The sequence below is a fragment of the Odocoileus virginianus genome, chromosome 17 (assembly GCF_023699985.2).
Source record: "Odocoileus virginianus isolate 20LAN1187 ecotype Illinois chromosome 17, Ovbor_1.2, whole genome shotgun sequence".
Taxonomy (NCBI): domain Eukaryota; kingdom Metazoa; phylum Chordata; class Mammalia; order Artiodactyla; family Cervidae; genus Odocoileus; species Odocoileus virginianus.
The window spans coordinates 39,830,657-39,853,509 of NC_069690.1; the positions used below are offsets into that span (position 1 = coordinate 39,830,657).

The 22,853-nt window shown below is 45.8% G+C and overlaps 3 protein-coding genes across 4 annotated transcripts; 1 reads left to right on the forward strand and 2 right to left on the reverse strand.

Annotated features, from left to right (window-relative positions):
• Positions 1-637: 637 nt before the first annotated feature.
• On the reverse strand, positions 638-3,017 carry RPL27 (ribosomal protein L27). Its single transcript, XM_020886518.2, has 5 exons — positions 2,911-3,017; positions 2,589-2,671; positions 1,483-1,652; positions 839-949; positions 638-723 (listed from the first exon to the last, which is right to left on the reverse strand). Exons 2-5 carry the CDS (start codon positions 2,667-2,669, stop codon positions 675-677), a joined length of 411 nt encoding a protein of 136 aa, XP_020742177.1. The 5' UTR covers positions 2,670-2,671; positions 2,911-3,017; the 3' UTR covers positions 638-674.
• Positions 3,018-9,564: 6,547 nt separating this feature from the next.
• On the reverse strand, positions 9,565-17,749 carry RUNDC1 (RUN domain containing 1). The gene is made up of 5 exons (XM_070479452.1): positions 17,252-17,749; positions 13,974-14,132; positions 12,811-13,009; positions 12,234-12,353; positions 9,565-11,836 (listed from the first exon to the last, which is right to left on the reverse strand). The coding sequence occupies exons 1-5, from the start codon at positions 17,747-17,749 to the stop codon at positions 10,971-10,973; spliced, it is 1,842 nt and encodes a 613-aa protein (XP_070335553.1). The 3' UTR covers positions 9,565-10,970.
• PTGES3L (prostaglandin E synthase 3 like) lies at positions 17,748-22,853 on the forward strand. 2 transcript variants are annotated; one of them, XM_070479455.1, is made up of 7 exons: positions 17,748-17,974; positions 18,665-18,778; positions 18,885-18,951; positions 19,057-19,155; positions 20,477-20,566; positions 21,393-21,446; positions 21,951-22,853. In XM_070479455.1, the coding sequence occupies exons 1-7, from the start codon at positions 17,748-17,750 to the stop codon at positions 21,984-21,986; spliced, it is 687 nt and encodes a 228-aa protein (XP_070335556.1). In that variant the 3' UTR covers positions 21,987-22,853. The 2 variants fall into 2 exon arrangements, with proteins under 2 accessions (XP_070335556.1, XP_070335557.1); XM_070479456.1 differs by lacking the exon at positions 17,748-17,974 and adding an exon at positions 18,021-18,289 and having other exon boundaries at positions 18,618-18,778.

Sequence of the window (22,853 nt, forward strand, 5' to 3'; positions counted from 1 at the left end):
GCCTATTTCATCAGTAAAACCTGGTCATAGTTAAGTACCCAACGAGAGGTAAAATGTCAGATAAAAGGGCCAAATGCCTTTTCTGCAGTACAGTGGTGCCAAGTCAGAGCCTAAACCCCTTTCTTGCCAGACCATTTGGGATCTCTCCCTGGCGCAACTAGGAATGGCAGCACTGTGGCTCAAGCCTTCATTGTTGGTGTCGTCCCTATCTACAGCAGTTCTCCAGTGTGGTCCTCTTCCAAGTAGCACTTGAAGAATCTGGCACGTGGGTTCAACAAATCACAATTCAGCAATTCTCAATCCAAAGGAGATGGCGTGCTCTTAGAGGGGTCTTCTGATGTTACAATGTGTGTGTGTCGGGGGGGGGGAGGGTTCTCTAAACATGTAATGGGTGGAAGCCAGGGAAACAAACATAGTCCACACCTAAAATTGTTCACAGTAGCTTTTCTGGGGAAACAGTTCAGTATCACATTTTACCCATTCAGTCAGACCATTAAAGGATTATGAGGCTGAGGACAGAAGTAGTCCATGTCTCATAAAAGCTGACATAGCTTTTATTTTACATTTTCCCACAATCCCTCATCCACCAATGTCATTTCCCAGTCTAATAACACAGGAAATAGGCAGACACATGGACTTTTTTTTTTTCAATACTTTTATTAACTGAGACAGACCTAAAACCGCAGCTTCTGGAAGAACCATTTGTTCTTGCCCGTCTTGTATCTGGAGAGGGGAAGAAAAAAGACACAAATGAGAGGAGGAATCACAGAAGACAAAACTGTCTTCATAGAGGACAGTGAAACCACACTCCAACATTCCCTACCAAAAGCCTTCTTACCTCTCCTCAAACTTGACCTTTGCTTCTCGTCGGGCCTTGCGTTTGAGAGCAGGGTCTCTGAAGACATCCTTGTTGACAACAGTTTTATCCAAGGGGATATCCACGGAGTACCTGGGGACAAATGGCAGAAGGTAGGAGCAGCCCACAGGCCACCAGGGCCCTCTTCCCTCCACCCCACTCCTGGGACATTGGCATGTTATGGTCTATAGGAGTTATCATCAACACAGGCTAAAGTCCCAGTGATATTTTCTGGAAAACACCCAATTTTAACAAAATCATCTACACAGATTCAAGCCACTGAAAAACATGCTTCATTCTCTCAATTTCCCACAACAACCCTATCCTATACTACTATTATCCTTGAGATAGGAAGACGGCAGGCCAGATCCTGTGTTTTACTGTGGCTGGAAACAAATGGAACAATCTCTACTTAACACCTAAACGTGCCCCAGGCAGGGAAGACACTTCAGAAGTGACAGGAAAAGTGAACAGGAAGAGAGACAATACTAGAAACCACTGCCAATGACAAATTCAGAATGATGCCTCTCCCCACACTACAGCAGCTACCAGGTTGTCCTCTTATTCAGTCAGGCAGAGAAGGGGAAAAGAGAAGTCACTTTCATTTCCATTCTCGAAATGCTCACCGTGTGGGCATGAGGTGATTATAATTATAAACTTTCACAAAAGACTTGATCTTTGACCTCTTGGCGATTTTCTTCTTGCCCATGGCAGCTGTCACTTTGCGGGGATAGCGATCAATTCCAGCCACCAGAGCGTGGCTGTAGGGTCGGTCTGAGGTGCCGTCATCAATGTTCTGAAGGAGCAAGAATTACATGTTGCCAGCCATTTAGGCCCTGTGCTAGAATAACCCTGCCCCTAGGCCTCTCACACCCATGACTGTAAACACCACAAAGCAAACATTCTAAGTGCTACGCCAGATGCCCAAAGAGTAACAGTGAAAAGGGAGGTATTTTTCCCACCAGGAAAAATCTGGAAGGGTGCTTGGGAAATAAGAGATTTAAATTGTAACAAGAGTGAACAATTATAATTAATGATTGCTACATGTCAAGCACTGGTTCTCAGGACTTGATGTCTCTTAAATCTCCTCCAGAACTGGAAGGGGTAGAGGCAGGGTGCCAAACCTGGGCGTCTAACTCCAAAACCAGCCTCAGGGAGATGGAGGAAGGGGAACCAAGGGCGCCCCAGTCAAAAACAGTGGTGTATGTGACCAGAGCTTAGGGAAATGTCATAAAAGGCTGGAGAGGTAGGCAGAAAGCAAACACTGAAGAGCTAGGTTATGCTAAGTGACCATTTGGACTAGAAACATTTTCTTCTCTTTTCACCGAGTCCCTGCAACGACAGGGACTCCTGTCGTTACTACCTGCTTGACCTCAGGTGAAACTCTACACCTCTAAACCTCTGCAGTAGAAAGCAACTCTACAGTAACTGTAAGAATTGGACATGACGACACCTATAAGGCAGTGCCACGGACCAATCAAGAGTTCATAAACGTTGGCTATTACTATTATTAAAAGCTTCTTTGACAGAGGACTCGTCAGGTGTTAACTATCCAATTCATCTCCCGTTTGTTTATTTTGTGTCTTTCTCAAACGGTCTCACGCATTCACAACCCCCTCGCCCCGCAATGCTCAGGGAGTGATGACCCCAAACTAGATCTTGAATTTCAAGCTGCCCGCCAGCCCAGCCCATTCACGGGATACAAAGGCGCACAGGCCCGGGGGACTGGTACCTTCACGATGACCGCTTTGCGTCCGGAGTAGCGACCGGCCAGGACCAGCACCACCTTCCCGGGTTTCATGAACTTGCCCATTTCTGCAGAGGAAGCAAGGGATCGCTCAGAAATCGGCCAGTTCCGGCTGTGGGCCCCGGAACTTCAGCTGTGCTCACTGCTGTCTCGGTTCAGGTCGCCTGCGGGCCCTGCTCGCAGAACAGGACCTGGTACGAAGCCGCCAGAGACGGAAAAAGGGAAAGCACCACGCACCACCCCGCAACTCGACCCCAAGGCCGCGGATGGCGGCGGATTGGAAACCCCAACCACAACCACTACTCACCGGCAGCTAGCACTCGGGACTACAGCAGAAAGGAAGAAAGGGCACTTCCGCTAACCTTTCACGCCCGGGAGCGTGATCTCACTTCCTGTCCCGCCCCCTTGGGCTTCTCCCCGCCTCTTCCGTGGCGCTTAGAATCTGTGTTGAAGGAGGAAGCTCTTGAGGGGCAAGTAAGGTCTGGCGGCTCGTTTATTCAAATCAAACTTTATTAGCAGCTCCAGCAGTAGACGGGGCAAAGGAATTTTGTCTCCCGCGGAAGACTTTTAAGGTGGACACTGCTGCTCCGCTTGTTGTAGGGCCTTTCTCTGGCGCTAGAGGGTGGAGAGACACAGTTTGAAATTTCCTTTTTTGCCTTGGAAGAATCATAAACAAAATAGGACATTTATTAGTGCCAGCTGTGTTCACTCTTAGGCATAAGGACGAGACGAAGATCAATCAAACGAGGGTGCTTGCCCTCAACCTTCTAAAATAAGTGAGAGAAGTGGAAGATGATTATGGTGATGCTAGCAGCTGCATGCCTTGTGTTAATGTATTTACGTACATTATCTTTTGATCCTCATAACAACACTAGGAGATAAGTACTGTTATCTCTATTCTACAGTTGAAGATACTGTGGTTTGGAGAGGTTGAGTAATTTGCCCCAAGTCCACAACTAGTAAGTAATTGAGCAAAAAGCAAAAGCAAAGTGTTAGTTGCTCAGTATGTCTGACGCTGCGACCCTTGGACTGTAGCCCGCCAGGCTCCTCTGTCCATGGGATTTTCCAGACAAGAATACTAGCGTGGGTTGTCATTGCCTCCTCCAGGGGATCGTCCTCCAGTTTGATCTTCCAGGGATCGAACCCAGGTTTCCCGCATTCATTGCAGATGGATTCTTCACCCTCTAAGCCACCAGGGAAGCTCTCAGATCATGAGACTGTTTGCCAAAGAGAACTCTTCAGGGACTCCCTGGTGGTCCAGTGGCTAAGACTCCACATCCCCATTGCAGTTGTCTTTCAAGTTAAAGAGAAACCATCTTACAGTTTTTGCTCATCTGAACACTGACAAATCTGTAGGTCTTGGGCAAGCCATGGGAACAATCAGGGTTTCATCATTTCTCCTCTCGAGACTCTTGGGGACCAATTTCCCCTGCAGCCCTCGGGACTTCATTTCAATGGTTTATCACCCTAATTATGTGTCAGTACTTACATTTTTATATTAAATTAAAATGTTTTAACTCAGAATATGATGTTTTAGAGTTGGAAAAGACCTCAGAGGTTATCTAGTTGGGCCTCTCAAAGATTACAGTTCTAGAGCAGAAAAGTCACAGAATTGGTAGCACAGAGGAAGGCACCCCCATTCCCAAGCCTGTGCTTTTGCCGCTGCACCACACAACCTGTCCATTTCCACCTCCATGGTCTTCTTTCAGCCCCCTTATTTGCTTCTGTCTCTTTTGCTGTTTCTTTCTTGGAAAATAGAAACCAAACCCTGAAATTTTATCATTGCCTTGAACTCTTCTCACATGCTAAACTCTCCAAATCAAATTAGTAACTAAATCCTGTGAATTTCACCTTTTAAGTCAATTTTTTTTCCACCACCCCCATAACTGATCCAGCTTCAGTTGTCTTCTCCATTCCCTCCTCAAAACTTTGGGTGGATCAAAATTGCTTGGGATATTTATTAAATATGCATCACCAACTGAAGAGACTCCAGTTTGGGTCTGGAGTGGAGTCATGAGCTACAGGTCTTATTTTGAGAAACTTCTCTAAACACAACTCTTTTTTATTTATTTTTTTTTACCAGTATTTATTTTTCCATTTATTTTTATTAGTTGGAGGCTAATTACTTTACAACATTGCAGTGGTTTTTGTCATACATTGAAATGAATTAGCCATGGATTTACATGTATTCCCCATCCCAGTCCCCCCTCCCACCTCCCTCTCCACCCGATCCCTCTGGGTCTTCCCAGTGCACCAGGCCCGAGCACTTGTCTCATGCATCCAACCTGGGCTGGTGATCTGTTTCACCCTAGATAATATACATGTTTCGATGCTGTTCTCTTGAAACATCCCACCCTCGCCTTCTCCCACAGAGTCCACAAGTCTGTTCTATACATCTGAGTCTCTTTTTCTGTTTTGCATATAGGGTTATCGTTACCATCTTTCTAAATTCCATACATATGTGTTAGTATACTGTAATGGTCTTTATCTTTCTGGCTTACTTTGCTCTGTATAATGGGCTCCAGTTTCATCCATCTCATTAGAACTGATTCAAATGAATTCTTTTTAATGGCTGAGTAATATTCCATGGTGTATATGTACCACAGCTTCCTCATCCATTCGTCTGCTGATGGGCATCTAGGTTGCTTCCATGTCCTGGCTATTATAAACAGTGCTGCAATGAACACTGGGGTGCACGTGTCTGTTTCAGATCTGGTTTCCTCGGTGTGTATGCCCAGAAGTGGGATTGCTGGGTCATATGGCAGTTCTATTTCCAGCTTTTTAAGAAATCTCCACACTGTTTTCCATAGTGGCTGTACTAATTTGCATTCCCACCAACAGTGTAAGAGGGTTCCCTTTTCTCCACACCCTCTCCAGCATTTATTGCTTGTAGACTTTTGGATAGCAGCCATCCTGACTGGCATGTAATGGTACCTCATTGTGGTTTTGATTTGCATTTCTCTGATAATGAGTGATGTTGAGCATCTTTTCATGTGTTTTTTTGCCATCTGTATGTCTTCCTTGGAGAAATGTCTGTTTAGTTCTTTGGCCCATTTTTTGATTGGGTCATTTATTTTTCTGGAGTTAAGTTGGAGGAGTTGCTTGTATATTTTTGAGATTAATCCTTTGTCTGTTGCTTTGTTTGCTATTATTTTCTCCCAATCTGAGGGCTGTCTTTTCACCTTGCTTATAGTTTCCTTTGTTGTGCAAAAACTTTTAAGTTTCATTAGGTCCCATTTGTTTATTTTTGCTTTTGTTTCTAATATTCTGGGATGTGGGTCATAGAGGATCCTGCTGTGATTTATGTCGGAGAGTGTTTTGCCTATGTTTTCCTCTAGGAGTTTTATAGTTTCTGGTCTTACATTTAGATCTTTAATCCATTTTGAGTTTATTTTTGTGTATGGTGTTAGAAAGTCTTCTAGTTTCATTCTTTTACAGGTGGTTGACCAGTTTTCCCAGCACCACTTGTTAAAGAGGTTGTCTTTTTTCCATTGTATATCCTTGCCTCCTTTGTCGAAGATAAGGTGATCATAGGTTCGTGGGTTTATCTCTGGGCTTTCTATTCTGTTCCATTGATCTATATTTCTATCTTTGTGCCAGTACCATACTGTCTTGATGACTGTGGCTTTGTAGTATAGTCTGAAGTCAGGCAGGTTGATTCCTCCAGTTCCATTCTTCTTTCTCAAGGTTACTTTGGCTATTCGAGGTTTTTTGTATTTCCATACAAATTGTGAAATTATTTGTTCTAGTTCTGTGAAAAATACCGTTGGTAGTTTGATAGGGATTGCATTGAATCTATAGATTGCTTTGGGTAGTATAGCCATTTTGACAATATTGATTCTTCCAATCCATGAACACAGTATATTTCTCCATCTGTTTGTGTCCTCTTTGATTTCTTTCATCAGTGTTTTATAGTTTTCTATGTATAGGTCTTTTGTTTCTTTAGATAGATATACTCCTAAGTATTTTATTCTTTTTGTTGCAATGGTGAATGGTATTGTTTCCTTAATTTCTCTTTCTGCACAACTCTTTTTTAAAATAATTGTTTATTTTTGGCTGCACTGGGTCTTCATTGCTGTGTGGCTTTCTCTATTGTGAAAAGTGGGGCTACTCTTTAGTTGCAGTGCATGGGCTTCACATGATGGAGGCTTCTCTTGTGGAGCACAGGTTCTGGGTGTGTGGGATTCAGTAGTTGTGGCTTGTGGGCCCTAGAGCTCAGGTTCAGTAGTTGTGGCACACAGGCTTAGTTAGCTGCTCCGTGACATGTGGAATCTTCCTGGACCAGGGATTGAATCTGTGTCCCCTGAATTGGCAGGCAGTTTGTTATTCACAGTACCACCAGGGAAGTCCTAAACGCAATACTTAAGTACTGCCTCTTAATCTGCCTGAAATCCTTTGTTGGCTCAAACCAAGTTTGAACTCTCCCTTCCTGTCTTCCTAGGAGTAAAAGTTCCTGTCTTCTCCCTTCTTCACACCCTTCACACACTCCCTTCTCACCACCCTTCACATCCCCCCAGGTTCCAGCCAGCTCAACTACTCAAAGATACAACCTCTTCTGAGCCCAGGGTCTTCACTCAGGCTGTTCCATGTTTCTTTATTCTTCTCCTCAACTGTAGCCAAGCAAAATCCTATCCAATCCATCCTTCAAGGCTACTCTATAGAATTCTCCCAGGCAGAATTCATCTCTTCCTTCTCTATGCTCCCTCAGCAATCCAGTCCATACTTAATTTATTGTAGAACATATTTTAGTTGGTTTGGGACAGTGGTTGTCAGAGTATGGTCCCTAGACCAGCAGGATCAGTGTAACAAGTGTGGGAACTTGTTAGAAATGCAACTTCTGAGGCCCCATCCCAGAGCTACTAAATAAAAAACGCGATAGATCCCAGCAATTTAACAAGGTACTAAAATCTCCAATCGATTTGGTATCTCCTTTGCTAAATCTTGTTCCTTGAAGGCAGAGAGCGGTAAGTCCTGAGCGCCTAGCCTGGCCCAAACAGTTGGTGTGTGGTCAGTAGTGACTGAACGAAGGCAGAGCACCTTGGGAATCTTTAACACCTTGAAGATCATACCATGGACCCTGAACTTTCACTGGATACATATCCATGGTTCTCTTTCATTTTGATCTTGCATAGCCTAAGACCTGGGCTGACAGTTGTTCCTCTCTTCCTTCATCCTGTCTGCCTCACTCCAAGCCAAGCAGAGACCTCTGTCCTCAGTTATATTGCAGACGTTACCAGTGACTAGTAGATGTGTGATGGCTGGCATGCCTGTCTCTACATGTCTTTAAGTTTCATGAAGCACTTGGCACAACAATGGCTGTCTGTCCATCTCCCTACAGTCCAGTCATTTGGCAGCCGAAATTTCTGGCAGGTATGTGGAAAATACCTTGTCATTCCCAAAGTGTTGATGAAATGATGGGGTGGATGAGAGAGAGAGAGGAACAAAAGATTTTGAAGCAGCATGATGCAATGAGGTAACATAACAGTATAAAGACTATAGGATTTGGATTTGGGCAACTTGAGTTCAAATCGCAGCTCTTCCAACATGTAAATGGGAACAAAATATTTAACCCTATCTGCAGTAAGTTTTCCTCAACTACAAAATGGGGATAATGTTGTCCTGCCTTACAAGTAGTGAGAATTAAATTAGGAAGACACACACACAAAATGCTTCTCATGATGCTAGCATAAAAGCCTTCATACCAGTTAAGTTTTTGTGAGGATTATACTGGGGTGGGTGATCCAGAGCTATACCACATGGCTATAGCACTTATCACCCACCCTAAATGAAGCTATGGTTTTTCCAGTAGTCACGTATGGATGTGAGTGGACCATAAAGAAAACTAAGCACCGAAGAATTGATGCTTTTGAACTGTGGTGCTGGAGAAGACTCTTGAAGAGTCCCTTGGACTGCAAGGAGATCAAGCCAGTCAATCCTAAAGAAAATCAGTCCTGAATATTCATTGGAAGGATTGATGCTGAAGCTCCAATACTTTGGCCACCTGATGCAAACAACTGACTCCTTGGAAAAGACCCTGATGCTGGGAAAGATTGAGGGCAGGAGGAGAAGGGGACGACAGAGGATAAGATAATTAGATGGCATCACTGACTCGATGGACATGAGTTTGAGCAAGCTCTGGGAGTTGGTGAGGGACAGGGAGGCCTGGCGTGCTGCAGTCCATGGGGTTACAGAGTCAGACACAACTGAGCGACTGAACTGACTCACTGACTGAATGGTATCCAGCTGAGTGATTTTGAAAATATGATTTTATTTATTTTTAGTTTTGGTTGTGTTGCATCTTCCTTGCTGCATGGGTGTTTTCTCTGGTTGTGGAGCGCATTTCTCAGTGCGGTGGTTTCTGTTATTGCACAACATGGGCTCTAGAGCACACAGGCTTCAACAGTTGCAGTATGTAGGCTGAGTAGTTGCAGCTCCTGCGCTTTAGAGCACAGCCTCAATAGTTGTGTGCACAGGCTTAGCTACTCTGAGTATGTGATGTCTTCCCAGATAGGGACCGAACCCAAGTCTCCTGCGTTGGCAGGTGGATTGTTTACCACTGAGCCACCAGAGAAGCCCCAGACAAATGAATTTAGAAGTGCCAAATCTGGGACTTCCTGGTGGTCCAGTGAAGACTCTGAGCTCCCAATGCCTGGGACCTGGGTTCAATCCCAGGAACTATATCCCACATGCTCTAAGACCCGGCAAAGCCAAAAAAGAAAAAGTGCCAAGTCCAAAAGTGGTATGTGTTGTGAGATTTGCTGTGGGGACAGGACTGCAGGCCTGGACAGAATGAGATGAAAATGCCAAGGGCACTTTTTCGTGAACTTTTCAAGGGGCGGAGGGCAGAGAAGAGGAGGAAAGGCCAGGAGCCAGGCATTACTCAAGGAAATACTGATCTGGATCAGATGGGCTGACAGCGCTCAGACAGACTTATAAACCAAAGCCAATGGTCCTGAAGGTCTTTGCAGAGAAGCTACACAAAATACTATGATTTTATTAGCAATCACAGGTATCATTTTCCACAATATTTTACACTTATCCTGTTTCACAAGAAGGAAGACTCATTCTAATGAATTGCCAAGAATAGATCTTAAATAATATTTTATCCCCCAAAATTAAGTTAAAATGCACTACATTAAGAGTGCAGACACAAAGTGCAACTGGCAATTTAATACATGAAATGATGCTGAACCAGTAGTGTTGGGGAACCCATTTGGCTTTCCAGAAGGTGATACACTTTGCTCATCTTTGGTCAGTCCCAGAGCAGTATGCAAGCTGAATAGCAGATGTGAACTAAAAAGGCTAAAACAGACCAAATATGACCAATCGAGAGTCAGTTTTACAAGGAAATGCTCAGCCCCTTCTCTATCACCAATGATCAGTCACAGTTCCTATCCCTGCTGTAGTACTGATCAGGCGGTCAGACCTCCTCCACCAAGCAGCCTCCAGGACTCATGGAGCACAACCACCTTGAACACATTTCCTTCGTGGGAGCTGGCAGGTGCACAGAGAAAAGGTTAGTTGCCAGGGGATATGGTACCAGATGGTTGCTGTCCTTGGAAACCAGTTCCGAAACTAAAAGACCATTGCCTGGGCCATGACTACCTTGTCAGGGACAGAATTCAGTTCTCACCTCTATGTGAAAAAGGGCTCATATTAGAATCAACTGTGGGGAATTGCCTGGCAGTCCAGTGGTTAAGATGTGGCACTTTCACCACTATAGGCCTGGATTCAATCCCTGGTCAGGGAACTAATATCTCACAAGCTTTATGGCACCACCAAAAAAAACCCCCCCAAAACAAAAAACAATTGTGGTTAATGCCCTTAGAAATACTGTTCTCAGATACTTCTACTCCCGTTTTAGAGGAAGCTATGGAAAAGAAATGGCCTCCCCGACCCTGGGCTTAGAAAGACAGAGGCATTGGTATTCACAAAAGGAATTTAAATTCTGACCCAGGACTCTCACAAACCTGCTTCAAGTGAAGGAAGATAACTCCCAACTTGACAGGAGCCTCAAGTTAAATCTCTTCCAAGACCAACAACTCACTCACTACCGTGAAGAGAATGCTTACAGCAACCTGGATTTTCTAAAACTCAGGTGTGGCATGATGAAGGTGTACCCATGACTGACTTTTCCACAGGCTCAAGTATATGTGCTCATGTGTACACACACACCAGGGCTGAACCTTTTAACAAGAGGGTCTCCAGCATATCTTTCTGAGATGCTAATTTGATGGGGAAAACAGACTTTGTATTATCTGGCTGGTGAAAATGTCTTTAGCCTCTCCTAATTCCTGCTTTTACCCTAGAAGACGATCCACCTGTCCCCACTGCGCAAGGTGCCGGCCTGGGGCCAGGGCACTCTCCTCAAAAGGCGTCTTTGATGTTCTTGAGCTGGCGCACAGCAAGGTCTACAGGGAGGCTGAACTTGAGGCTGCTGAGGCGGCTGAGCAGGTTGAGGGCGCTCTCAAAGCCTGTGTGTGCCATGTAGCTCCAGGGCTGGTAGTGGGGCTCGATGAGCGACCCCGACTTGCAGATGAGGTTCATCCAGGACACAAGACGCTGCTCATTCAGCGCCATGCACACCAAGGCCTTCAGCTCCGAGTCTGCGCTGCGCTTGAAAGGGTCGTGCTCCGTCAGCACCATGTGGATGGCTGTCAGCAGGCTCTGCTTGGGCGTCACCACAGTGCCTCCTGTGACGGGCAAGGCGAAAGACTGCGAGAGCTTTCGGGCTGGGGATTCCACGTACGCGCGGCCGTTCTTGGCGTGGTAGTACTTTACAAAGAGCTCCCAGGGGTGCATGGCCTCGGGGGCGGAGGAGAAGGCGGGCAGGAGACAGGCGATGGGGGCCATGACGAGGCTCATCCCCGGTGAGGGGGCGTACAGTCCGTGGGCCAGCAGGTCCCTCACAGCCGCTGTCAGCTCCTTCCGCACAGCCACCGTCAGCTCATCCTTGCCTCCCAGGGAGAGGTCCTGGAGGCTGGCGGAGCCGGTGACGTGCCCGTGCGCCTGGTGTCTCAGGGCGAGCAGCTTCACCCGGTCTACTGAGGTCTCCAGCCTCTTCAGCAAGGGAGAGTAGTCCCTGTCGGCCTGGCCCCTCGGCCACAGGGGCTGCGGGATCTGGCCCGTGGCACACCCGAACTGGCTGACGGCAAAGATCTGCAGCACTGCCAGCGCTCGCCGCATCAGGTGCAGCCCTGTCTCTCGAACTCTTTTCACATCTTCTGCCTTTGCTGCGTAGGAAACACAGTAACTCATCAGTGAGAGGCTGTAGTGGTCAGAGGTGCCACCTACAGCTTAGAAGCCGAGATTCAGGCTGGCTTCTGACCTACAGTACGGGTCCTGCAAGAAGCCAAGAGCCACCCAGGATGATACCGGACTTACCTATTTTGGTTAATAACAACTATTTTGAGATATAACTCACATAACATTCAACTGACCTATTAAAAGTGTATGATTCAGTTTTTTTTTTTTTTTTTAATATTCAGAGTTGTGTAACCATCCTCTCCCAAAGAAACAATGTAGCATTGGCATTTTCCATTCCCCATTTCTCCCTAATCCCCAGGCCTAAGCAACTGCTAGTCCACTTTCTGTCTCTCTAGGTTTGTGCATTCTGGAAGCTGTACTTACTTTTGCTGCTTCCTGGAGGCAGTCTGCTGCTGCCAGTTCTGCCGGAGTCACTTCCTGTCTTCCCGTTGGCCTTGCACTCACAGTGTCCACTCCCTGTCTGTAATGGGCTTCCTACTTCATCTGCAGTCAGAGGTTATGAAGAGAAGACCTTTGTTTAGCCTCATTTTGGCAGGTTTTTAAAGGAGAAATACTATTTACTAGTGCTTACCATGGAACAAGACTTTTACAAATAGTATTTCATTGTGTGGAACAGTGACTAGCAATATACTAGCTGTCTCAATAACTATTTGCTGAGTGCAGGAAGCATGAATCATCATTTTATGGAGGAGGAGAGCCAGACTAAAGAGGTTAGAAAACTGCCTACCCTCTTTAGTCCATGTAGGACACGAAGTTGGTGAACAACAGGGCTCATATTTTAACTCTATGGTTCTAAAATCCATGTCCTTTCCACACCATTGTGTTGGCTCCCTTACCAAGTGATCAGATCTCTTTAACAGTTCATCAAGGACCGACACTATTAGCTGTTAGTACTCAAAAATACATATAATTATGATGACGTCCAGCCATCTGCCTTGACCTTGGATGAAGTTGATGAACATCTCGAGATCTCGGATCTGAGTTTTCAGCTGCTCAACCAGCTGTTCTTTCACTCGGGCTGGGTTGACAATTTGAGCCACAGCGGCATCCACACGCTGCCGAAGCTCCTCAGTGGACAATGAGCTGAGGTCCTCATTCAGATTCATGTCCAGTTTCTTTATTAACTCATCAATGATCACCTGCCAAGACCAAAGCCATGAGCACACCCTTTGGAATTTTGAGGGACAGGGTTAGGGAGAAGGAGAATCTTGACTAGTTGCCTCCCTCCCACCCTTAAATGGAAATCAAATTTGTGAAAAAAATGGTGCAACTGCTGATCAAGGTGAGGGCACAGGCCCTTTATTTCTCTTATAGACATAAGGACACTTGGTTCCAACAGAATGGCTCTTCTCGCTGCAAATTTTCTACCTGGCCAGGTAACTTTCACTCAGGAGAACAACAGTGTGAATGATCCAAGTGGATGATGATCCCAAAAGCCCCATAAGTAGATTCCCTTGTGGCCTCCAAGAGAATAAATACTGCTTTACCCTAGTCTCTAGTCTTTCTCATCCCCCTTCGCCCTATTCTAGGCAACTAAAGGAAAAGCTCTGCAAAACACCCAGGCAAATTACAGCCAAAATACCCCAGTGACAATATGAGGAACAATGTGAAAACCATGTAATGTGTAACTCCAGCTCTGCCAGAAAAAAAGCCACATCACAGCTCCAGGAAGACAAACACATAGGGGAGGCTGTATTCTAACCAGCAGATTTACCTGTCTGCCCAGGTGTTGCTTTAATATATACAGCATTAAAGTCAGGAGTCCTGGAATATTTCTCAATGGGTGCTGGGGGAAAAAACTAGTTTATAAAACTACTATGAAGTGCACAAGTAGAATGGTTTTAATGATCAAATGAAAGAAATTATTGTTTTTATTATTATATGACTATTAATAATAACCACCACCACTTAAAAAAAAAAAAAGACTCCATCATCATATTAGAAAGCTTTGGCACTTGTGTTTCCACGTGTGAATAAAGACTGGTCCCAGGTAGTAGCAACATTTCCCTTTGATTTGGGCCAGTGGTGAGGCCGAGGGTGAGCAAGCTGGGAAGGGACAAAGGAACCCGAGGCAGTAAAGGAGGAGCCTCAGGGTTTGCTCACCCGCTGTCTTTCCAAGACCACAGACTGTGGAAGGGAGTCATAACTGCCCTCTTGATAGGCAAATGTTTCCAGGTCATCGAGCTGGGTTTTGAGCTGCAGGATCAGTTCCTTTTGCTTCTCCCTTTGGGTTTCCAGACGTTCCCGTTTCTCCTGCTCACTCTAAGAAAGAAAAAGATTTAGGTCAATTTCACAGGAAAAGAAAAAGTCAGGACATATTAAGAATCCTCTTAAGCCAATGATGACTAGAAAAATGTAAAATGCTCCCAAGTAACCCAAATGAAATACAGAATTCATGAGACAGACTCAAAAAGAATTATTTCATCTGGGAGAATACATGTATATTTTTCATCTGGGAGAATATATTAAATATGTGTTTTCTTTGAGAATTTCTCCTTCACTGGAAATAGGATATGAACACAATGGGGCCTTTTGTTAACACTGCTTCCCCCTCCCACCCCACAAAGTTCTAATTAAGACTGACACAATTTATTTCATCCAGGAAGCCTTCCAGGAATTGAACATTCCATCCTCCATAGCCAATTCTCCTGCACAGTTGTGGCAGTCAAATTGTGCAAGAGAATCTAGAGGTAAGGGTGTAGAGAAAGGCTTGGTAACTCATAACTAGTTTTTTAAGGTCAAAGCTCCTCCAATATATTGCAAAATCAAATGAATAAATGCTAGTGTCTAAGGCAGTGAAAAAAAAAATCTAAAGCCAAGTAATAGGGATGGGAAGGTAATAAGTTTTCTTAAAAGGAAAAAAAAAGTCTGGTAAGGTTCCCTAAACAGTGACTCCTTTTCTGTCACCAGGTCATTTCTGCATTTAAATGCTTAAAAATCCTTTGGAGAGGTTCTTCCCTGGTGGTCCAGTGGTTAGGAATCTGTGCTTCCACTGCAGGGGGTGTGGGTTCAATCTCTAGTGGGGGAACTATGATCCCAGATGCAGTACTGTATGGCAAGAAAACAAAACCAAAACTTTTTGGAGAGGTAAAGTCTTGCCAATATGTTCTCAAAAACGGGTTCTTCCTTGCCTTACTTTTTTTGTTTTTGGCTGCCCTGTGCAGCGTGAGGGATCCCTAGTTCCTGGACCAGGAATTGAACCTACACCCCCTGCAATGGAATTGCAGTGTCCCAGACACTGGACTGCCCAGGAAGCCCCTCCCTTGTCTTTCTTGAGTATAAAAAGCAAAAGCAGCAAATTATTTGCAGGTGTAACCCCGCATTTTAAACTAGATATCTATAGGATATTAAATTTAATCTTAAAATGGTACTTACCAAGGCCTCCAGAAGTAAGGTATGAGAGAGAACAAAGGAAAAATAACAAATTAACTTTTGTTTAGCTACTTAAAAAAGCAAGCCTCTTGCTTTAGTTTTGTCCAATAGAAAAGCAAGCCTTTTCTTGGGGGATATTGCTCTCCAATCCTTTCCCAAAGTCGTAGTTTTTTTTCTTAGAATCTTGTTCTCCCCCACTGAGTGAAGGCCTAGATATCCTTTAAGAGGTTTCCTTGATTTCCCCAGGCAGAACAAACCACATCCTCTGTATTTTATATACACTTGTACGCTAGCTCATGTTACATTATAAAGATCCATGTATGAGTCTGTCTCCTCAGTTCTATGAACTCCTTAAGGGCAAAGGCCTTGACTGTACCCCAGGGCCAAGCTCAGTGTAGGTTCTCAGTATACATTTGCTGTATGTCACTGAACTCAATCATGTTCAGAAGGACACATAACTAAATACTGAACTCTTATGGTGAAAGTTGTTTAACTGGCCCAAATGGAAAGAAGTAGCGAAATTTTGTTTTCATTGTATCCTTTCCCAAGCTATGAAATCCAGGAAGAAAGAAACCAGTCATAGATCCTGATTCCATTTTCATGAGTGTACGAGCTGAATGCTTCACCTGCGATGGTAATTACTGAGTACCCTATCTACAGGAGTATGGGCAAACAAGTTTACCAGGTGAGAACAATGAGCTTTGGTGCAAGACAGGAAATAACAAATAATTTCCAGTATGAGGTGAGCTAAAATACTGGTTAAAAAACCTGAAAAACTGAAACGGATACATACTAAATCATTTAGTTCAAACACATCCTCCCTTTGGTGCTACTTGTTCAGGTGTCAATATACGCACATAAGATCGCAGCTGCACGTCAGGTGTTTTGATCTCTCAGGTGTTTTTCAGTTGTACTGTGTCTCCAAAAGTAAAAATGAACAGCCAAACATCCACACTGAACCTTTGGTGCTCCTCACTCCTGAACAGAGTCCAACCACAGTAATTCTATCCTGTTTGTTCCTTAAAAGCCTGGCAATTTGGGGACTTGTGCAAAGAGCTGTGGGTATGTGGAGAGAAGGGTGGTACAGTAAACACAGGATTGTACTGGAAACATTTAGATTAAAATAAGCAAGTCAATATCTGCTACTGATAGGTCGTCTTGGCTAAAACCAATTTTAGTGGGAAGAAAGCCACATGTGGATTGTAACCTAAACAACAAAAAGGTGGGGAAAAGAGAGCCCAACAAGCTACAAGCTATCTACAATTCTGCACTTACAGAATTCACTTACAGCGGTTCAAAAACTGAAGGGAAATGTTGCCTGTGGATGTCATACAAATTTTCAGTACTTAGTGTCGGCTAACTGAATGAATCTTGTCATAGCTGCCAAAGGTGCTTCCTTTAGAATATCTAGTTATTAAGTAGGATGGGAAGAAGTTTTTAAAATACCAGCATCAGTAAATTTATATAATCAGGAGTTGTGTTTCTTTCAATTACTGAGACCTTACTGTTTACCAAAGCTCTCACACAGACAGGAGAACCTGAAGATAAAAGACATTCTCTAGATTCTGGGAAAGCACAGATAAGGAGTATATCTAAATTTCCATGGATTTCAATTCGCTTGCTCTTCGCTAACCAATTTTCTCAATCCCCAGGGTCGGGGTACTCTATCAGCAAACATGCTCAAGACTTCGGTACTGGAAGCGATAACAAGGTGAGTGGGAGCAGTATTGTTTCAGCTGGTTGCTCTGCTGTTTGAATACTCTCCTCGCTCATCTCTCTTTTACCTTTTATGTCATCACACCTGCATGTCTTTCCACACCTTTGGTGGACACCTCTCATCACCAGCTTCCCAGGCCTCTCTGTGCGGTCTCTGTCGGGATTCTTCCGGGACACGCATACCCACCTAGACGAGCCGGCTCCTCACCAATGCTACCTGCGTTAAAGTTAACATCGCCACCCACCCAGCCTTCTATTCCCATATCCCTCGGGGCCTGGCCCCAGCTGTTCACCTGGTCCTCGCCCCGTAACCGTGGTCGGTCCCCCGGCAGCCTGTCGCCATCATCGCTGGCGGGGTCCTCCGAGACCCCGTAACCGAGGACGTGAGGGCAGCCACGGAAGGCGAAGTCCTCGAGCTCGCGCAGGAGGCGCTGCTGCTCCGCCGGCGCCCCGCGTACCACCTGCCGCAAGCGGAACTGCACCTGCGCGAAATGCGAGGACAGCGCGAGCAGCGCCGAGTCCAGCCGCCGCCTCTCGGCCCTCAGCCGCCGTAGCGTCCGGCCGGGGGAGTCCGGCGGGGAGCCGGGGACCACTCCGGGTTCCTCGGCTGCCGCCTCTTCGGAGAACGCCGCCGCTCCGGGCCCGGCCTCCGCCACCGCCCCCACCGGCGCCCAGCGCACTGCCTCGCACGGCGGCAGCGACTCCTCTTCCTCCTCCTCTTCGTCCTTCGCCTTTGGTCCAGCGCCCGCCAGCCCAGTTACCGGCTCCGCAGCCGCTTCGACAGCCGCCATGTTTCAGGAAACGCCGCCGCACGTCAGCCGCGCCCCCCTGCTGCCATGGCAACGGCGCGCCCGCTGGGAAACCCGGGGAGCGGGTGGGCGGGGCTCAGACGTCACCGAGTTGAGACGTCATTCGGTGACAGACTTCCCTCGGTGTATAGTTCTGGTCAATGGTTTTTTTCGATTGAGTGCCTGGTTTGTGTCGGGCACAGAGTATACTGAGCATTGGAGAAACAGGTGAGTGAAGCCAGGACACGTCCTTCCGTGTGTATCGACTTCTAGCCCTTCCTCTGGTTCCGGCTGGCGGGTCGTCTGTTCCTAACGTGTATATTTCTGGAGACCCCGAGATGTGAAGGGTTGCAGGGACTATGCTCTCCCAGAGACCCTTTAGAATGCGAATCCCTTGGCTTAGGCCACGTTTCCCGTTCCTCTAAACCCTTTCCCCGACCATATAAGGAGAGGCAGCTGCTGGGGGCGTCCCCAGGATCTAAAGATAGCAGCCCCTGCCTCGGACTCCAAACGCCACAGGTCAGCGGGAGCAGCCATGGCACGGTAAGTGCTTCTGGCCGCCTCTTTCACTAGAGAGTCGCTTCTCTATGTTTTCTGCGCGCTCCAGGTTCTGTGAGGTCCCAAGGGAACCCTGGACTCCGAGTCTGTACCCTTGGGGTGGTGAAGAGAAATGTGACCTGAATATTCTCCATGTCTCCCTTACCTCTCTACTCTCTCACTTTTCCGGTTCTTCTCAGGTTCCCCCTCACCGCATACCCCAGTCCTGTCAGCCCCCCTTCCACTCCCTTCAGTCGTATTTGGCCCCGCTTTGGCCGTGCTGTAGCATAAAACGTCACTGTGTTTTCCCTCCACCTTTCCCAAATTCCCTCAGTCTTCCCTCTCACACGGCTATGAAGCCCCACCTCAACTCCTCTTCAGGCAGCATGCCCGGACCCTGTGGTACGACAGGCCCAAGTATGTGTTCATGGAGTTTTGTGTTGAGGACAGCACGGATGTCCACGTGCTCATCGAAGACCACCGCATTGTGTTCAGGTAACCCCCGCCACCCTCCCACCTCCCACTTCCTGGGAATCTTTGCTTTCTCTGCTGCCCCCGACTCTCAGCCTTCCTCATCTCTTTAGCTGTATTGTCTCCTCAGCTGCAAGAATCCTGATGGAGTGGAGTTTTACAATGAGATTGAGTTCTATGCCAAGGTGAACTGCAAGGTAAGGGTGGTGTGGAACAGTAAGGACTGGATGGGAAAGCTGTTTGGGAAACTGGAGATTCATTCTAAACCTCAGACCCTAAAAGTGAGGTTCTTTATCTGGCAGGACTCCCAGGATAAGCGCTCTGGCCGCTCTATTACTTGCTTTGTGAGGAAATGGAAGGAGAAGGTGGCCTGGCCCAGGCTCACCAAGGAGGATATCAAGGTGGGTGTGTGGGAAGTGGCTGCTTTTTCTCCTATGTGCTCTGTCTGTGTACCCAGGTGCCCAAGTTAGGTCTGGGAATCAGCCTTGGCTCCTTTCCCATAAACATTGTTACTCACCAGGTCCTGCCTATTTGACCTCCTAAAAAATACATTTAAAACAATTATTTGTCTGCATCAGGTCTTACTTGCTGCAGGGAGGATCTTTCATTGGGGTGCATGAACTCGAGCTGTGCGAGGGCTTAGTTGCTCTGCAGCACGTGCAATCTTAGTTCCACAACCAAGGATGGAACCCAGGTCCCCTGCATTGCACGTCAGATTCTTAACCATTAGATCCCCAGGCAAGTCCTCTCCTAAATAGTCTTGAATCCATGATTTCATGTCTTCCTAATTCAGGCCCTATCCATTACTGGGTGAGGTTTGTTGCATATTTTCAGCCCCTCTGCATTACTTCCAACATGGTCTGTCCAAAATATACATTTGACCCTGTCACTCTTCCTCTTAAAACCCTCCAGTGGCTTCTCTTCCCTACTTCTCTTTTTAAATTTATTTTTATTATTTATTTGGCTGTGTTGGATCTAGTGGCACGTGGGATCTTCATTGTTGCATCATGCAGGATCTTTCACTGTGGTGTGTGGACTCTCTAGTTGAGGCATGTGGGCTCCAGAGCACGCAGGCTTCAGTAGTTCAGCTGGTGGGCTTAGTTGCTCCGTGGCATGTGGGATCTCAGTTCCTCAATCAGAGGTCACATCTGCGTCCCTTGCATTGCACGGTGGATTCTTAACCACTGGACCACCAGGGAAGTCCCCCTACTTGCTTCTTGAGGGCTGGGACTCAGTATTAAATATTTTAATAATCCTAGTGCCAACCTCGGAATCACATAGTATGTGTAAACACCTGTTCAATGAATGAGTGACCAACTTCTTTCCCTGTCTAAGCATGGGAACTTCGAATATCGGCCTCCAAGAGTTGTCTCTGATTCCGGGGAATGCAGCTTTGCTGACTCCTAGGATGCCTTATGATACAGTTATCTTCCTAGATGTGTTATCTGTCTACTCAGTCTGCTCCTGAGGGCAGAGTTTATGCTTTTCCATTCCCTACAATGCCTGGCATTGTGCTTGGCACTTAATAAGTTCTTGGTCAATCTTTGCTGCTGCTGCTGCTGCTGACATGGCAGCCCAGAGGGGGGTTAGTCAAAGGGGAAAGATGATACCCCCAATGACTCTCTTTCCCCCAAATACGCTCCCACACACATGTCCACACTCATCTATGCACCTCGGCTGCTGCCTTCCTGACCTGGGACTCTGTGTGCTTTTCTCCTGCAGCCAGTGTGGTTGTCTGTGGACTTTGATAACTGGAGAGACTGGGAAGGGGATGAAGAAGTGGAGCTGGCTCAGGTGGAGCATTATGCAGAGGTAATTCCATTTCCTGCCCATCTCAGTCATTTTTGGCAGCCCTCTGCACACACTCAAAGATTGTCATCAACTGCACTGTGCTCTGCTTAGTCACTCAGTTGTGTCTGACTCTGCGACCCCATAGACTGTAACCCGCCAGGCTCCTCTCTCCATGGGGATTTTCCAAGAATACCGGAGTGGGTTGCCATGCCCTCCTCCAGGGTCATCAGACTAGGCAGAAGTATGTGAGCTCCCCGGCAGGCTGCTCATTGGTGTGGTCGTCTTTATATGTTTTGTGCATTGTTTAGTACTGTTCATGAACAGTAGCATCTGTTCGTGAAACTATAAACAGATTCATTCACTGTTTAGAGTAGAGCCTGTATTCTGATGAAGTTTGGCAAAAACTTTTCCTGCTTTTCTGTAATTCTTGTTCTCTCTTCTGTTTTCTTTACGTATGTGTGTATGTGTTTTCATGACCCAGACAGCTTCAGGGGAAACTCAAACTATGCAGTCTAAAAATTCACATCATAAAATAAATCACTGTTTCCCAATAAATTGCACCTTGCATAAGATATTTGGTTTCAGAATTTCAGCTACTATTTATTCAAGTTGCAAAAACACTAATAGACACTAACCCAGATTTGTTAGGATGTGTGTGTGTGTGTTTAAATTTCCTTTTAAAAAGGGGATCAATATACTTTTCTCCTGTTATTCCAGTGTTATGTTAGGGGCTTTAAAACTGGGGCAAGTGTTTGCCTGGGACCATTTTCCGATGGTTCATCGATATGCAGATTGCTCTTCCCTCACTCCTCTTTATCTTTTGTGACTCCTCTTCTCTTCCCACCAGCTTTTGAAAAAAGTCAGCACCAAGGGACCACCCCCTGCAATGGATGATCTGGATGTAAGTAAAGCCTGTTCCTTAACCCTTCACTTTCCTTTCTGTCCTTAAAAACAAAGATACTAGAAAGGTCTCAGTCTCTAGCATATCATGATTCTCAGTGCATGTTAGCCAAATCTGAATTTGACACAAGAGGTCATATGTCCTTCTTTAATGCTTTAGAAAACCCCAGTAAGCCCTTCCTCTTTTCTATCTCTTCTCTTCTGCTTCTCCATTTTAGAGCAGGCCTGGCCCTGTTTATTATATTTATAGCTGTTAAGAACCAGTATAGCATTTGTTGCAATTCTCACATTAAATGATTCATGGCACAGTGCTATTTATTGAGTACCAGTGGCTTATTTTATCATCCAAAATTTAAATCCTTCTGTGTTAGGCTTCCTAGAAGTTGTGTGATTTAGAAAATCACCAAAGAAAACTTTGGAGGAAGTTAGAGGGAGTGAGCAGCTTTTGTGAACACAAATGTCCACTGCAGACTCTACAGGTGTTTCTGTCTTCTTTTTTGTCTAGGATGATTCTGACAGTGCTGATGCAACAAGTAATTAACTTTCTGTGACAGTAAAGCTGAAGAGGAAGCTGTGACTATCTTCTAGTCACTCTAACAAGATAAGACCTGTGTCTTTGTCAGCTCCTTGATGGTGCACCAGTGTCCTCTGAGATCTCTGAACTTTCCTAGAAGCTTTTTATTAAGGGTCTTCCTTCATTTTTTTTCAATTTCTTCCATTGCTTTCATTTGATTTATTATTATTATTTGCTGTGCTCTGCAGCATGTAGGGTCCTAGTTCCCTGACCAGAAATTGAACCTACACCCCCTGCATTGGAAGTGCAGAGTCTTAACCACTGGACTGCTAGGGATGTCCCTCCTTCATCTTTTATTTTTTTTCCTTAGGCACTTGATATGGCTGCTATATCAGATGGCAGGATAGGAGAGGAGCAGACAGATGGGGCCTTTGACTTCTTAAGGGTTGGCCGTAATCTTTGTATTTGTAACTCATCAGGGCTTTCTTGAATATTTGAGCCTGTGTGTGTGTATGTCTTAAAGCAAAACCCACAGAAGCAACATATAGATTATAATAAATCTCTAGAAACTGTTCTCTGTCTCTTTCCTTCTGGTACTTCTTCCTCCTGGAGGCAAGCCTCTTTCCGCTCTATAGCTCCTTTCCAGTGGAGAGGTGGCTGTCAGATATCCTGGCCCTTACTGTTGAGATTGGAAGAAGAAAGGTGTTGGAAGCAGACTTGTAACCAAGCTGAGGAACTTTTCCACGCTCAGACCTATGCTCTGATCTTCAGAGCAGGATCCAGCCTTTCATTGTATGGCTAACACTGCCACCTCTAGCATCAGCCAGAAACCTAGTTCAGCTTCCTGCATACTCCAGAAATATCTTTACACTTTTAAAGCTAATTGTTACATTA